This window comes from Silurus aristotelis (assembly GCF_946808225.1).
Source record: "Silurus aristotelis genome assembly, chromosome: 3".
In the NCBI taxonomy this organism is placed as follows: Eukaryota; Metazoa; Chordata; class Actinopteri; order Siluriformes; family Siluridae; genus Silurus; species Silurus aristotelis.
The window spans coordinates 36156816-36174611 of NC_139576.1; the positions used below are offsets into that span (position 1 = coordinate 36156816).

General features: G+C 40.6%; 1 protein-coding gene across 1 annotated transcript; it reads left to right on the forward strand.

The window, feature by feature from the left end:
• The first annotated feature begins 8563 nt into the window (after positions 1 to 8563).
• Positions 8564 to 17149, forward strand: rnd3b (Rho family GTPase 3b). Its single transcript, XM_083537268.1, has 5 exons — positions 8564 to 8961; positions 10037 to 10124; positions 15023 to 15132; positions 16308 to 16436; positions 16514 to 17149. Exons 1-5 carry the CDS (start codon positions 8857 to 8859, stop codon positions 16757 to 16759), a joined length of 678 nt encoding a protein of 225 aa, XP_083393394.1. The 5' UTR covers positions 8564 to 8856; the 3' UTR covers positions 16760 to 17149.
• The last annotated feature ends 647 nt before the right edge of the window (positions 17150 to 17796 follow it).

The following is a 17796-nucleotide window of genomic DNA, read 5'->3' on the forward strand; positions in this document are numbered from 1 at the left end:
AAGCTTAATTACAGTAACGAATTACATTTACTTCCGTACAGTCCACCACTTGGTACTGATGTAAGAGAGGAGGCCTGAGCACAGGCGTACTATGATCCAGGAACAAGTTTGGATCTTCTAGTTGACATAAATGGAAAACGTAATGTTTCCACACCCAAAGACGTCCTACACAATTGTCCTATTCACATATGGCTGGAAAAAGCCACGTATCCCAAGACCTTTTTCCATGTAGTTTAAGTTATATGCCCTGTTTCTTGGACCTACAAAGCAATAATTAAATTTCTGGCAAATCGAACTAACAGAACTTATGTTTTATTATTGAAGGTATTTCACACCACATCCAAGAGCTTTCATCAGCTTTAATGCCTGGTGGAAAAAAAAATGTCCCCACCATTTAAACACTCCAGAACTCATAATATCATCAGGGGGTCCATTGGCAAGAAACATCTGCTACATTTTTAACCGCTGAGCCGTTCATCACCACCTGGAAAACAGACGGTGAAGATATTGACCACATAAACTACATTCATTAAAGGTATTTGGACATTCATTAAAGGTATTTGCCAATCAGTTGGCAAGATAGAAAGGTAAACACAGTTTTAGTTTTTTTACCCAAAATGACAAGCGATTCATTCCTCCAAGCAGGAATTGAGAATGCTTTTGCTTTTTGCCTTTTTTTTCCTTCTCAATTGGGAATTGAGAAAAAATGCTGAGTCGGAGTAGACGAATTAAAAAAAAAAAAACAGGCCATTTCTCCAAAGTACACATTTATATGGCATTTCTGGGTCACCACATGAAAGCTTCTAAAGCCTACAGAATGAGTCGACATTGTATGATGCGTCGTAGGCAGATTGGAAAAGACATACAATAAGCATTTTTTTTAAATGCAGAATTCTTCATCCGAATGTATTTTTTGTTCCTGACCTCCTTCTACATTATCAAAAAAAAACACATAGATGGAAGCAAATGAAAAAAAAAAATCATCCTGACAATGACATTGACCGAGTACCCATATTTGCCCGCAGTGAAAAAGATGGCTAGCATTCCAAGGGCCAGAAGGTGAAACACAGAGATTAGATCAACTCTCTTGAAGCGCACATCCTTCAGGACTGTGGTGGATCCCGGGCCTGTCCTGAGAACTTGAGAATAGCTTTATGGCTGAAGATCATCCAGTCCAACCCATATTTTCATGGAGATGGCTTTGAGGGAAACATGTTCTGGAACATGTTCGGGTTTGAGTTAAAAGGGAAACTGTAATGCCGCCACACCCAAAGACATTCTATACAGTTTTTTTGCCTCTAGGTTGGTGGTAACAGTTTGGAGAAGAACCACATATGAATGGAAAAGTCAGGTGTCCCAATAGTTTTGTCTACATAGAATATTTCTTTCCAACATTGTGTGTCTATGAGGCAGTCCAGGCGATTATTTGGGATTTAAAGAGCTTTTTTGATATCATCCAGCAGTCTGAGCTCTGGGCTACTGATTTATAGGTGGCGAGTTCAAATCCAAGAAACATGTATTTTTTCTCAGTATTTGTGTCAACGTCTAATTCCCATCAGAATGAAAGATTTATTTGTCATTGTTCACAGACAAAATCAAAATGTTTAGTCGTGTGGTCAGTATGATGCTGCACAGTTTCAGGATTTCTTGATATAAACTATGGTTTGGATCACAGCGACTTTGGATTACAGTGACTACAATTTGACTTCCTTCTGTTTGGTATCTGAGTTTCAGCAGCGCAAATTCATTTATCTGTGACATATTTGATTTACGTTGATTGCAGGATACCAGACAGGATTCACACTTTTACTGTACTGTACTGATGTTTTGTTTTTTGCTCCGTCTGTATTCGAACTCCAACTGAAGATTCACCTTTGACCTGTTTTAAAGAATATGTTGATTATTGGTTGATCTGATGCCGTTCACTCGCCTTCATTAGTGACATTCAGGATTCATCTGCACAATTCATCAATTCAACACATTTACAAAAAAAAGTTTAATAGAAATTTTAGATGACAGATGATGACAACTGGTTTAAACATTTTGCATTTAATGACTCATACAATGGACTGATGCCGAGATGTTTTGGGGGTTAAAACTATTGAAGTGAAACCAGTATAATATATTTTGATCAGCATGAACATAAATGACTGATATTGTAGGAAACAGCAGACACTCGGGTGACGACATGATGTGAAGGTTGAACAAGTAGTTTTGAGAATTTCTGATCTGAGAAACGCTCCAAAACATCTGAGAAAAAACTGTAAACAATGCTTTATCCAATCAGTGTTTGAGTCTCATCGGGTTGGAGGCAAACATTTATCGCTAACCACTTATTCAGACGTTCATTGGTGAAAGTCTGAGGACGTTTCACTGTCACCACTTTGGCACTTTGAGTCAGAAGTGATCACATGGTGCGAGAGGGAATAAAGCTGCAAGGCGTCTCGGAGCCTGGAGATTCGTTTATTTTTTTGTGCATGTGACCTCGTGTCATTCTTGTTGACAGTAAAGTAAATCTCTTCTGACACTCAGGACTGAATTTGACTGCGAACATGTCCGGGTTTTTTTCCATTTCATCTCCCTGTGGCTATTATCTCACGTCCTTGGTGTAACTTCTGCCAATGATGCTGAAGTAGCACAGATATACTAGATGGACTTTTCCAGGTGTATGTGGTTCTGGTCCAAACGGTTACCACTAACAGCAAATGAGGACTGAGATGTTGAGGTGTTCATATATTGTATATTTGGATCATGCACGAGTCGGCGAAGGTTTTTCCGATCTCTCGTCGTCTTCCAGCGACGTTCTTCCGCTCATGAAACACGCAGGTCACGTCAAACGTCTCTGTCTCACGCAGAATTTCACGTTTGCGCTTTGTTCTGACTCGCTGTCCGTGAGGAAACTGCAGACGTGGTCAGAATAGAACCGGTCAGCACCATTAGTCTCGAAACCTTTTGATACCACCTTGTATATACGTACAAACAAAACCCCCCTTTTCTTGCTCTTGATCTTCTCAGACTCTTGGATCTTGCTTGGTTCTGACTTTCTTGATCCTGTGGATCAAAACTTGTTTTTGACCTTGACCTTGTTACATGCTTGGTATATCTCCACCAGTCCTTTAATGAAGCATGTTCCCAAAAGATCCTTGGAAGTTTTAATGACCCCAGTATCGATATCTGAAATGATCTCAACGGCATGTTTAACAAAGTCTTCTGAAACCCTGTAACATTCCTTGACAGTATTGTGTTTCCGGATAATTTGCCAGCTAGTCAATTGAGAACAGATAGTCTTACCCTTTACAGGGGGGAAAAGTCTCAAACAGGTTGTCTTCATACAATAACTGAGTCAGGTGGAACAATTACCAAACCATCTGATCGATTTCTTTATTCCTATGTGGCCAATCAGTGATCCTTTGCTTGCACTTTACTGCCCTCATGCATCTTTTGTATCCTTTTTATTTTTGCGGTAGAAATAATGATCTGGTCAGTCTTGAGTAACACATTGATCACTAGTGATATCTGTGACCTCTGTGAATGTTATTCCATCTAGAAAACCTTCTACTAGTCATTTTCCAGAATATGCAAAATGTTTCCATTTTCTACATATTTTGCTGCTGAAACAACCGGCTATATGATCACACGCGCATGCGGAGCAACATCCTATTCCGTGCCAAATGCTGTTGAGATTGCAGTCTGTACACATGGCTATTAATCATATCTCTGCAGCTTCATCATCATTTCCTGAGTGCAGAAGATCGGCTCATTAGGCCTGTGCAGGAAATCATAAGCCAATGACCTGGAACCTGTCTTTTTTTTTCTGTAATCTTGGCAAAAGATCTCTTTAAGGAGAAATGGGTTTGAGCGTTGACACTGATGCAGCGAGTTCCCAGGGAGCCTTGTGCAATTGTTCATTTCCTGTACATGCCCAGGGGTCATACACATCTGTCTGCATCTGGACTCCAGTCTGTTACATTTCAATGCTGGATTTATTCATTCAGTGTGATGAAAGTACAGTATATTATACAGTACAGTATATTGTGGATTCTAGGAAGCAGAGGGCGCCCTTAAGCCCAATCAGCATCATGGGCACACAGGTGGATAAACATAAGTGTCTGGTTAAGATGATGCTGACCCTAACCCTACCACCGAGTGGTAGAACAATTACAGCATATTTCTGCAGACAGAGTCGCCTGAACTTCCTCAGGAGACTCTGGTCCTTCAATTTCTGTAGAAAAATATGCTGTAATTGTTCTACCACTCGGTGCTATTCAGCATCATCTTCACCTGGCACAATGAACACTGAGGGTATCACTGTGCCTTTATTATGTGTAAAAAAAAAAAATGCATGATCAAAATTCCACAATAATTACAATGTAAATATTATTCCATCATTCCATGTGCAAAATCGTATTAATAAAAAAAAATAATCATTAATATCAAAACAAACAACAGCTGTTTAACTGTTAAAAGCAGTGCAAGTACTGCTAATGTGATAAACGAAAGACTACAGGACAATACTAGACCATATAAGAATTAAATCGTGTACTGGTGTGTCTATTAGGACCTGTGCAGATGTTGCAGAATCATGTACAAATCAGTCATTCAGCTAAATGCCACTGCAGTTCCTGACCACACAGCTGGCAACATGATACCTAAAGCCCTTCTGTCCTTAAACCTCAAATGGAAGAACTGCAAAATGTGACAGTGACAGTAACAGGTGGTAGTCAGGATGTGCTCAGGTTTCTGATATCACTAAATGCATGGCATGACCTAGACGCTTTCTATGGTCTGGTTACTTCACCTCCCAACTGCTTGGACATGCAGTCATGTACAAAGACAGAGGCGCTGTTACATCTGTGTTTGACTCGCAACCCTCTGTCTCAGCAACAGTGTTTGACTCGCCTTTGTTTAACTGCGGTTCATTTTCTTCGACCTCAGCATGCATCTTGGCTTAGGCGGGGCCCCTGTTGTGAAATCTCAGCTGTGCAAAAACCTGTGAGAACAAAGTTGAAGCAATGAACTTTTGGCTCACATCAAGCAAAGACTGGTGGGAAATCTTCGAGCAACCTGGTAACTGATGTTTTCTTTTTTTTTCCCAAGCGGAGCTATGCATCCCAGTTCGAAATTCCTCAAGTTTTCTGGTTTGTTATTGTATATTCTGGTGGCACTTTGGAGGTTTGGAGGCACTTTTGTTTTTTGAATAAATGGTTGCGCCCTTGCTTATGCATATGTGTTATTAAAACCATATGTTTCCACACTGGATGAATGACCTTCCTCTGCCCTTACCTCTGTCTTTTTCTCTTGCTTTGTATCGGTTCAGCGTTTTGTCAGCACAACCCCAGACCAGCTTGTGAACCACAGATTCTTTATTCGGAGACACCTTCAAAAACCACATAAATATCCACACAAATGAGCACAAACGGCTTTGGAATTCAACAGAAACTCCAAATGCATTGCTACTTTTCTTTCTTTGAAAACCAAAAATCCCATATAATTCAGAATTTTGTTCATTTCTTGAAGATGATGACGATGAAGAAGAAGAAGAACAGCCTTGCAGCTCTAACAAATTTGCTGTTTGTCACTTCCCCTTTCTGATACTAGAAAATGCTAGTAAAAAAAAAATGCTCCACATGGTTGAGTTTTAGGATAAATGGTGGGCCAAGAGGTTTCATCTCGTTTGAACCTCTACACATTTTGTGTTGTTTGAGGATCTTTTTAGACCTCAGGAGGAGCCGGTTCTCATTTAGATGAATGTGTGCATAAGGGATAGAGTGGCGGAGCATGAACAGAAAGCCCGGCATGTCTGGCAGCTGTCCAGCCTTCTAGCATTCCTGCTCTGGGTTGTGCCTTCAGACTGCTGCTGACTGAGACAAACATGGGGGCCCTTCAGGTCTAAAATAAACATTAAACTTGAAATATGTGGAGTTCATCTTCATGAGGCTTTTGAGCTGGATGGCTAATGAAAGAAAACAGAGGTTGAGGTTTAACAAGATTCTTCAAAGAGTGGAGTTTTTTGGAGGGTCAATGTGAAAGTAGACTTTTTAGACATTTCATACCTTTTGTCGTCTATATAGAGCCAATCCATTATCCGTTTATGAGATCGATGTGCATTGACCAGTCTCAAAACCCGGGTTTCTGGTGTCCATCTGAGAGCGTGGTAGGTTTTGTCAGTATACATGGCCAAGAACCAGGTACTTTTATAACACTGAACCGAATCTGTTCACTTACCAGTTCCCATCCCCAAGCTCTCCTCTCCCTTATCATATGACAGCTCCTCACTGGGGAGGGTATTACCTACAGTGTTGGTGCGGGGGTTGAAACTCAACCTTCTGAGCGGAAATCCAACACCTTAAGAACTTCCGGCTCACAGGTCCTTCTTTCACATACAACATCCACAATTGGTGTCACTGCGATTGACGAGGGAGAGGGTAATAAACATCTCTTCCACCCAGACAACACAATCAATAATGCTCCTTCGGCCCCTGGCCATGGATGGTTGTAGCATCTCATCTCCTATCGCATTTTATATATAAGTTAACAATGTGCTGCATCGATTTTAAAAAGTGTGCATCAGATACAAGTATATTCACGTCGCTAAAACCCGATTTATTTATATTTTATTACGAGTAAATGTGCTACACTTTTTCAACAAATATCCTCAATGCAGATTGATTTAAACACTGAATACAGATTAACATGGCAGAGGTAGAGCTGTACCTTCCTGGTTTTATTTATTTAAATATTTATATATTTGTTAGAAGTCAGAAAAAGGCACCGTGAACCATCTGTACCATATTGACTTTCACTTTGGTTCCTACTCCTTCTGAACTGAGTAGATAATGATCTCTAACTAGACTTTTTTCCTCTCTTGTTTAATTCCTGATTCGTTTCCAAGGTGACCATATTGTATGGTTGATCTTTAATTCATACGCTATGGGATTTGAACGCTTTTTTATATCCTATGACCCATTTTTTTTATTCTTGAAATATCCTTCAGCTTCCACGGTACATAGTTTTTTCCTGATGTTCTCCCGGAGGTCATAGACGGTTGCTTCGTCATGGTTCCCAGCATGACAAACCTCCAGGAATGGCATCTGTGCGCTCAACTTTAGATACCTGTTTCACAAGAACCTGAGGCTAATTAATATTTTCCTCACGCCAGGGTCAGGATAAAGTCATCCAGCTCGCTGTGAAGTACAATATTCTCTCTCTCTCTCTCTCTCTCTCTCTCTCTCTCTCTCTCTCTCTCTCTCTCTCTCTCTCTCTCTCTTCTCTCTCCTTTTGTCAATGACAATAAGGCAACAGGAAAAAGAAGGATGAATCACAGACCGCAGTACAGTGCACTGCAAGCTCAGCATTTTCTGTCTCAAGTGTCTTCTCTCGACAAATGAATGTGTAACTGTTATCTGGAGAGCCGCGTTTCTATGACGAACCATAACGAGGAGGCTTTCGTGGGCGAAAAACAATGTTTTTTTTTGCTGTCTTTCCATCTTGATTCAGTTATAATAACAATTTGAAGCCTCTCTATATCATCTTAATCTGGGCAAAATGAAAATATTTCAGAAGTGCGATTCTTTCATTTCAACCTACATACCAAGGTTTTCTGACTTATGTTTGTGGCTTCCATTGCTGTCGGCTTTGTTCTGAATCAAGGACGTTCTCCCACAGCGAGGAGGAAAAAAAAAAAACCACACACATACATGTGTCTCTCATTTCAACCTTCCTCGTTTTCTCTCTTTTTTTTTTTGCCGCACTGGAGAATCTGTGTGATACAGAGAGATTGTTATTATTATTATTATTATTATTATTATTATTATTATTATTATTATTAAAACGCTGAATCGATATTTTGTGGGATCTCTATAAATGAAGCACTGGAGTTCAGTCATATCTCTAAAATGTCTGTCTGTCCACTATATTTTTCATCTATCTGTCTGGAAGGCAATTCTGCACTCTGGATTCCCGGATCGATTCCTCATGTTTTTCATTCGTCTGACCAGGTTTCCTTGGGGTTCTTTGGTTTTCTTCCACCTCCAAGAAATATGCTTGTGGGTTGATTTGGCATTGCTAAATTAAAATAAAAAATTTGTAGTGGCACAGTGTTGAAATGCGCGTGTGTGTGTGTGTGTGTGTGTGTGTGTGTGTGTGTGGTGAGGATGAGTCTTTTACTATTTTTGTTAAATATCGTTAATATCGATAATATCGGTAATATCGATAATATCGGATGTAGTCTTGCGAAACTAGTGTAATGTAACAAGTAAGAGAAAGAGTGCGCAGAGTGTAAGTGGGAGGCTCCGCGTGTGTGTGTGTGTGTGTGTGTGTGTGTGTGTGTGTGTGTGTGTGTGTGTGTGTGTGTGTGTGTGTGTGTGGTGAGGATGAGTCTTTTACTATTTTTGTTAAATATCGGTAATATCGATAATATCGGTAATATCGATAATATCGGATGTAGTCTTGCGAAACTAGTGTAATGTAACAAGTAAGAGAAAGAGTGCGCAGAGTGTAAGTGGGAGGCTCCGCGTGTGTGTGTGTGTGTGTGTGTGTGTGTGTGTGTGTGTGTGTGTGTGTGTGTTTTGGGGGGGGGTGTTAAGAGTCATATAAAAAGCAGGAACGGAGAGCAGAGGCAGAAGCTGCTGCATTTGGAGAACGCACATCAGAGTGTTGGATCCTGTTCACCAGCAAACCGTCCACGAGCCCGGAGGAAAGTAAACCGGTGTCGCCGGGATCTCCACGGCACGGTGATGAGACATGGTGGTGAGAAGGTGATGGTGATGGTGATGGTGTGACATGGCTCGGCGGATCGCGATCGCGTCGCTCCACGTTGCCGCTGGACGCGAGTGAAGAAGCTGCGGCGGATGGAGGATGGAGCACGCGCCGGACGTGAAGTGTAAGATGGTGGTGGTGGGGGACAGCGCGTGCGGCAAAACCGCCCTGCTCACCGTCTTCGCCAAAGACTGCTTCCCGGAGGTGTGTGTGCGTGCGTGTGTGTGCGTGCGTGTGTGTGCGTGCGTGTGCGTGCGTCTTGGTAATGAAAAGTTCTCCATAACTTTGCATGGAAGTTATTGGATCAACTCTATCTATCTATCTATCTATCTATCTATCTATCTATCTATCTATCTATCTATCTATCTATCTATCTATCTATCTATCTATCTATCTATCTATCTAATCTAATCTAATCTAATCTAATCTAATCTAATCATCTCCATCCATCCATCCATCCATCCATCCATCCATCAAAATAAACTTACAATTTTTAAATATAAAAAAAATACTTTTAAAAGGGAGCATAACATTTCTTTGAAAACTTCCATCAACTGGTCTGATGATCTGTTCCTCGCAAAATTATAATCCTACTAAACAGCTACTTTAATTAGGGTGCAATATTCGGCATTAAAATATTTATCAATCATTTGATGCCTATATGAAAGCTGGCATCTGCACGTACCTTCACCACCTTCTAACAGTACATATGGATCAATTTTTTGTTCAAAAAGTCGAAAAAAAACGAGTAGGAACCAATCAGAGGCCGCATTTTTATGATGTCATTATATAGATGATGTCATTATGTAGAACTTCTTCTTACGAAGTATTTTAACGCTACAAAAATACAAAGCATTTTTTTGTGATACAAAATATCTATCTATCTATCTATCTATCTATCTATCTATCTATCTATCTATCTATCTATCTATCTATCTATCTATCTATCTATCTATCTATCTAATTTGAATGCATTCTCGATCAGATTTGTACCGTATTCATGCTAATAAGTCCGGTAGCTAATTTATCCCTCCCACACACTTTATTTTTTCTTTATAGAAATAATATGCGATACCAGTTGTAATAGCTTCTAAAATATTTTGCTGTTTCTGAAATGTTTCTACAGGATATTTCTGGATTGCAAGTCAGATGATGTATGCGAACCCCTGGTATAACACAAGTCCAGCATCAGCGTATAAAATCACTGAACTACAAGAAAGTGTGCTGCAATAACATCTTTACTTCATGTCCAAACATCGTTTTTTTTTTTTTTTAACAGAACTACGTGCCGACGGTGTTTGAGAACTACACAGCCAGCTTTGAGATCGACGCTCTCCGAGTGGAGCTCAGCCTCTGGGACACATCTGGTAAGATGACTAGCTTCCAGAGAAGTGCATACTGCATAGCAGCTCTGATTGCTAAAACTCCATTTAATAGGAATTGTACTAATATATAAGAATAGACATATAGATCAGTGGGACATCAGGGTCCTAACAGTGTGGTGTAGAGATCAGTAGGGTGGTCCTGTATCTCCTCCTGGATGGAAGGATGTTAGTTTGTGACTGGGGCATGAGGACTTCCTGATGATTATATGATTATGTAAAGCTGCTCAAACGCCATTGGGTGTTTTTTTTTTTTTTTTTATGATCTTTTCCAAGGCTTTCCATTGATGCACCATGGAGTTGCTCTCAATGCCAGGATGTTCCCAATGATGTTCTTGTCTCCTCAAAAATTATGGATGCTGTTGGTCCTTCCCAACAAGAATTGAAGGATTCTGGCACCAGGGCAGATTTTCAGAGATGTGGACTAGCAGGATTGTAAATCTGGAGACATGTTTTAGTTTAGTCCTACTGATGTAGACACAATGAGATCATGGTATTGTGGAAGAGGTTGTTAGGAGAGCATAACGCTACCAGGCTTTGGATTTTAGAAGGTCTGTAGATGATAGAAGAGAGTCTTGAAAATCAACGCTTTGATTTTCGTTTCTCTTCGGGTTTGTTTAGATTAACGAATATTCAATTCGGAGTGAACGAGACATTTCAGACAGCCAGAGCATCGTATTTCTTTCCTTTCGAAGAGAAGTGAGATCCCAGATATGGATGATGATATTCCTCTGGAATGTTGGAAGCACTGAGCGAGGATGGGTTTGTCGAAAGGTTGTAAGAATATCATATTCCCCCGGCGAAGTCCATCCTGTTTCCATACGTCTAAGAATTTGTATGAAATTATCTCTGTGGGTTTTGTGTAATTATATTTGCTGAATGAAGCCAAACTTGCCTCAGTCAGAAGGATTCAATTTGGACCTTACAGATAAACGTAAAACCTTCTGACAGAACGGAATGTTTTTGCCATTCTGAGTTTTTTTTTACATTAATGACATTTTGCAGAAGCCTTTAGAGCGACTAACATTTTTATCACATTCATAGCAGCAGCTATGCCCCTTTAAGGCCGTTGCTCAGGGGCCCATAAGTGGCAGCTTGGTGTGGCATGGATTTGAACTCGTGACCTTCAGAAGTCCAACGCCTCAATTTGCTACCACATTCCCCAAAGGTGCTACTAACACATTTTATTTTTTACATATATAGCATTTGGCAGATGTTCTTATCCAGAGCAGCTAACAACCGAGCCATTGAGGGTTAAGGGCCTTGCTTAAGGGCCCAGCAGTGTTACCTTGGTGATGCTATGATTTGAACTCATGACCTTATGATCCAAAGTCCAATGTCTTAACTACTGAGTTATCACTTCCACGTCATTGTGTCAGCGCTCTGTAATGGTTCAAGCATCCGTTACGTTCTCCAGCAACAACACACAAATTCTCCTGAAACCCCAGCGATTACCTCGCTGTATTGAACTGGCCCCAACAGCTGTGTGCCAGTCTCGTCTCGTCCGGCCCCGAATTAACGCTCAGAGGTCGGCCCATGTGTGACCTCCAGCTGATTGCTGTTTCTCTGAGGTCTCTAAGGACTTCAATGTGCGGTATTCAGGAAGTGAGATCAACACATCGAGCCTCTGCTTTCTTTCAAACGTCTGAGGCGACCCAGACTCCTGCGAAGAACGTACATTACTCTGACTTGTTGCAATGGCAGAGTGTGTTACAACGAGACCTAAGATTTAGCTTGTGTTCGATTTGCCAGGAAATTCCAGGGGCGTCTGCATGTCCACCAAGCTGGAATTTTTTTCCTTGATTGAAAACAGCTGTTTCTCGACTCAGACTTGCTTTTACAGCAAAACCCTTTGCTTAAAAAAAAAAAACCCCAAACCCCCCCCCCCACACACACACCAAAAAAACAAAAAACAAAAACAAAAAAAAAAAACAGCATTTCTTCATGTATTAGGCTGCAGAAAAATTGGCTCGTAAATCAAGTATGAAGTGCTGATGCCCCGATCTCTGTGCTTTGCACTCATTTTGGAGTCCTAACTAGCTTTCTAGAGCAGAGTCATCTCCCAGAATAGATAGCTAACCCGGTTTTACAAGTGAATAGAGTATGCGTATGCTCTCTTTCTCCGTTTCCAGTGACTTGCAGAGGGAAATCCTACAGTACAGTGAGAAGGTATGGGAAAAGTCCCATCTACTATGTGTCCTGCTAAATTTATAATGGTTTTTAATGGTTGGAATAGAAGTTGTATTGCCTTAAATGGATACTTTAATTCCCCAGTGGGTCATTATACTAGGAATAACTTCTCATAATCTATAATCCCGGGAAATGGCCATAATCGGTTGGTGTCATTTTATTTGTCAAGTCCGAATGATGTCATCCAACCCACATTGGCAGTTTTCCTTCTGTTGGATTTCTGGATTTGTATAACTATAACGTTATCAAGATTCGAAAGCTTAGAACAATTCGCCGGCATGCCACCCCCATTGTAGGATAACAGTCTGGAATACCATCAAGCATATCTAATACTATACTATATATCTGTTATATCCTGCATTGTATTTGTGGAATGCGCTCAGCCCTTTGTGACACCATGAAGACATTCCTCGCCCCATAACACCAGCTATTCGAAACTATTCGATTTAGTTACAGACCAAGTCTTTTTAATATTACTGCTTTGTTCGTGTCTGGGAAATGACGTCATAGCACGGCTTTGTGAAGCTCACCTTGTATTGTCTGTGGATCTGTTTGGGTTATATTCAGATGAGGGTTCTTTCTTGTTCCAACACGTCCCAGTCTCGGTTTTGACTTGGTGTATACAGAGTAATTGTTTTGACTTCCTGTAAATGATTGGCTCGTTGACTAGCAGGTTTTTATGGAAAAATCTTCTTGAAGCGTTACTTGTAACCGTTGAGGGACACTCCTTAAAGGTTTCCACATATTTTACGTTGTTCGAGCTGACAATCAAGTTGAGCCTTCATGGTGGAGAAGGGAGTTTCCCAGAGGTGTCATGTTCCAAATTCCCCAGCATGAGATCCTGGAATTACAGTTTTAGGATGTTTTTCTTTCAGAAAATAGTTATGAATGTTATTTAATTAATTACGGGATCGTGGAGCCTATACCAGGAAAACTCTAACTGCTTTAATCCAATTTTTTGTTGGATTTTAAAAATTTATATAACAGAAGCCCTTTTTTAGAGCTTGCAAATATCTCATTTATACACTGAGCAGTTTTAAGGGTTAAGGGCCTTGCTCAAGGGCCCAATTAACAGGTGCTGGGATTTCAATTCATGCCTTTAGATGCCAGTCTAACCTCATAGTAACACACATTGATGCCCTCATTGGTACATTTAACTGATACCCACAGTCTTCTTTTTTGAAGCATTCAGTGTGGACCAAATGTAAATTACAGAAATTATCGACTGGAAACTTTCCATGGGAATTAATGAAAATAAACTGGAAATTTACCAGTTGGTAAACCTATAACAATGAACAAAAATGTGGTTGGGGAAAAAAATCTCACAGGATAATTTTGGTTTAAACATCCAGATTGAATTCAATTTCTACCTGCACATTCATCAATCACATGCACACAACACACCTGGGCTACAGAGGCCACGCCCCCTACATGCACAGTGCATTCCTTCATCATTCGTCATTTTTTAACATTTGTATTAGTTGGCCAAACAACATGTTCATATTTATGTTTTGTATTTGATACAGTTTATATAGATTTCCACAAATTTTTATTTCATTCCTAAAAGTTCCTGTAAATCAGCAAAAATTCCCATTAATTCCTGGTGTTTCCACATTGGAATACTTTCCAAATTCTCCAGATGAAGTCCCCATAAAAAGTTTCCAGAAATGTACCGAAAATGTTTTGCCCCTTATTATATTAATATACAGTCTTATTAAATCTCAATCACTGGCTCCTACATATGTACCTCTAAATCCCTTTTTTGGAACAAACTTCCAGTCGTTATTTTTACCAGGTCTGGAGATCTGGTAACAAAGATTATAGTGAAACTTAAAGCCTATAAATTTGGAAGGGATGGATGGATAGATAGATCGCCTCTATCACTCCACTCTGTGTGCTGTAAGGACACAATGGAAACGCTGCAGAACACCTCCAAATATAATGTGTAGTACAACATAGCATTCGTTCTCATTGCAGTGCAGACGTCACTTCTCCTCCCACCTTGTTCATCATTCCTCCAACCCACAGAGGATTTTCCTGCACTCTACTGTGCTCTCTTTCTCTCACACTCTCTCTATTTGCTCTATTAAATTTTCCTGAGGTAAAAAATACCCTATTTTGGTCCCCATTTGCAGTCTTAATAACCTCCACTCTTCTGGGAATGTGCTTGTGGACATATTCAGCAACAAGGGCGTTAATACATATGTCAAGTTTTGAAGAGGCGGTCAGCATTCCAAATCATCCTGAATTCAGAGCTTTACAGCAGGAGATCTTCCACACCAAGCTGTAAAGTATATGTTCATGGAGCTGGCTTCGTGCACAGGGGCATCGCCATGCTGGGTGAACTGAAACACCATTGCATATATTCTTCATGCTTCTTAGGTTCTTTACTTTATTGATGCCAGATTGGCCATTTATTAACTGTAAAAAGACCTGAGGTTAAATTTGGTATACAGATTGTTAGGAGGAGATTCTTAGAGACCGTGATCTTAAAAGGTATAGAATGTAAACAGATATAAGGGTTTGGTTCTGTCAAAGTACTGATGAAGCAAAGAAAAATAGATGTACTACAGACCCAGGACATGTCTACATTGTACACCAATGTATTTAATATATATATATATATATACTCCATAATTTTTTTTGCCACGTAATTTTTCTTGGAAATGATTTACCTCCGTCTTATTTTGCAGGATCGCCGTATTACGACAACGTACGTCCGCTCTCGTACCCCGACGCAGACGCGGTGCTCATCTGTTTCGACATCAGCCGACCGGAAACCCTGGAGAACGTGCTCAGGAAGGTGAGTATGCTTCAGCACCACAATTCTTATTAGGGTTGCAAAATTCCAGGGATTTTGAAGACTGGAAAGTTTCCATAGGAATTAACGAGAATTAATGGAAATAAACTGATTAAATAAACTGACTAAATGTACAAAATTTACATGGAAATTTTCTGAAATTTACCAGTAATTTTCCACCCCTTTGCACCCCTTATACAATTCAATTCTGGTTTCGATTGTACCCAGTGAACTCTTCTTCACTCTGCTGAGTCAGAGCAGGACAGTAGCTCTTATTAACGTCCTCACAAGGCCGGGTTTTGTGTTCTCGGGTCAAGTGGGTTTGTGAAAAACAGCCCAGACGCTCGAGTTCTTCTTGGGTCTCGTTGTAGCGAGTTGAAAAGGCCAGGATGCAAAGTGTAGGAGGTTCAGCTGAACGCTTTGAAATGGTGTTCACACGTGAGGCAACCGAACAAGAGGAACGTGTTTACGTTTTTGCAGAGAGACGGCGAGCTTTTGTGGGGTCGAGAGTCATGTGTCCTTTGACCTGTGATGTCACTGAGATGGAACATAATGCCAGTGGAGTCAGGAGGAGAACGAGGAACAGAGGTTTGTTCCTCTATTAGGGAGGCACTGCTTCTCCACAGGACATCCCATTTCACATTTAGTCCCCATTTCCCTATTACAAGAACCTCCACTCCTTTAGGAAGATGTTCCACTAGATTTTGTGCTTATTCAGCAACATGCGTGTTTGTGAAGTCAGGTAATGATTGAGGAGGCCTGGGGTGCAGTCAGCGTTTCAACCCGAAGACATTCAGTAGGGGTGAGGTGAAAGCTCTATAGCAGAAGATCTTCCATACCAACCCATGTGAAGTATATCTTCATGAAGCTGGTTTTGTGCACATATGGTTAGTTTGCCACTGGTTTGCTTATACGGCTAGATGTTTGCTGCATCTCGTTGGCCACAATGGAAATAAATTTGAACGTAAAGTGTGGAAAAGTCATGTGACATGCCACGATGGTGCAGTGGCTTGTGAGGTTTCTATGATCCTTACGTTACCATATGATGGACCATATGTGTTTCGAATGTATTAATGCGATTACAACAGGCAACAATGGATTCCTAAAGCCATGAAATCACATCATACTGAACCATGAGCATTTTCATTCTCCAATAATTACTCGGAATTTCTTTGCAGTGGAAAGGTGAGATCGAGGAATTCTGTCCCAGTACCAAAATGCTGCTGGTTGGTTGCAAGTCAGACTTGCGTACAGACCTGGCAACCTTCGTGCAGCTTTCCAACGAGTTGCCTCTGACCTATGATCAGGTAAGGAAAAGAAACCCTTCAGAAATGAAAGGTAAAAATACGGATCTCTAAACGATTCTTCTTTCTCTTTCTCGAAGGGTTCGAACATGGCCAAGCAGATCTCAGCTCCTTACATTGAGTGTTCCGCGCTGCAGTCGGAGAACAGCGTGAGAGACATTTTCCACGTGGCCGCGTTGGCTTGCGTCAACAAGAGCAACAAAAACGCCAAACGTCACAAGTCTTCCAGGGCCACCAAGAGATCTTCGCAGGTTCCCGCCAGAGCCGAGCACGATTCCATGTCGTGTCTGCACAAAAGCAAGGCCAAAACCTGTTCGATGATGTGAAGAACCAACAGAAACTCTTTTACGTGTTGGTATTTGGATTTTATTTCCCATCAGGATTGAAAGCATGGTTTTTATTTTTTTTGTCCCAATTTATCCATTGATTCCTTCAAGATGGTTTCACAAAATACCATAAATCACAGAAATGCCACAGCACTGAGGTTGGAACCTGAGACCTGAATTCATGAAGCGTTCATGACTGAGTCCAGGCCTGATTTCTCTCTTAAGCAAGGAGCAGGCAAGCAGCAAGGAGATACACACACATACATCAAGGACGTAGAAGAAAGGACCACAATCATTTCAGGAACTGTGCTTAGGCTTTCTCCATATCTGAGGAATTTTGTAAATAAATATAAAGCAATAAATAAATCCCTAACCCCTTGTGTGTATAAATTCTGTCCTTGATTTCTGTTTTGCAAACAGGATGTTGAGCCAACTAGTAATAAAGTGCAGGACCAAGTGAACCTGGGTTGAGAGGAACCGGTCTCATAAGGAAACCCATCCTCATCCTCAACACCAAATACTCATTCATTCTAAAGCTCCATCATTGTTAAGGTTCTTCCCACAGTTGTAAAGCCATCGTAGCAAAACTGTTCATGTTATTACAAGTTTAACATGAAAACCCGATCACATTAGTTGGAGCGGAAGATCTCGATTGGCCAGTTAAATAACTCTGACCTCAACACTACTGAACATCTTTGGAATAAATTGGAACGAAAACTGCACCCCAGGCCTCCTCATCCACCCTTGTGATTTAAATGAAAACCAAAGCACATTCCAACATCTAGTGGAACATCTTCACAGAAGATTGTGATATTGTGTAGAATTCCCATATTGTGTAGATTGGTTTAAATTTGATCAAGTCCAAGAAAATTCTGAACTATTTAGCCCTACTGAATTTATAATGGTTTTAATGGTTTTAATGGAAAATGTACCTTGTGTACCTTTTTTTTTTTTTAGCCCATGTGGGTTTCTACTGGTAATTTCTTGTCTTCTGTTGCAGGCATGTTAAGTTTGGAGCTCACATGTTGGTATCTCCA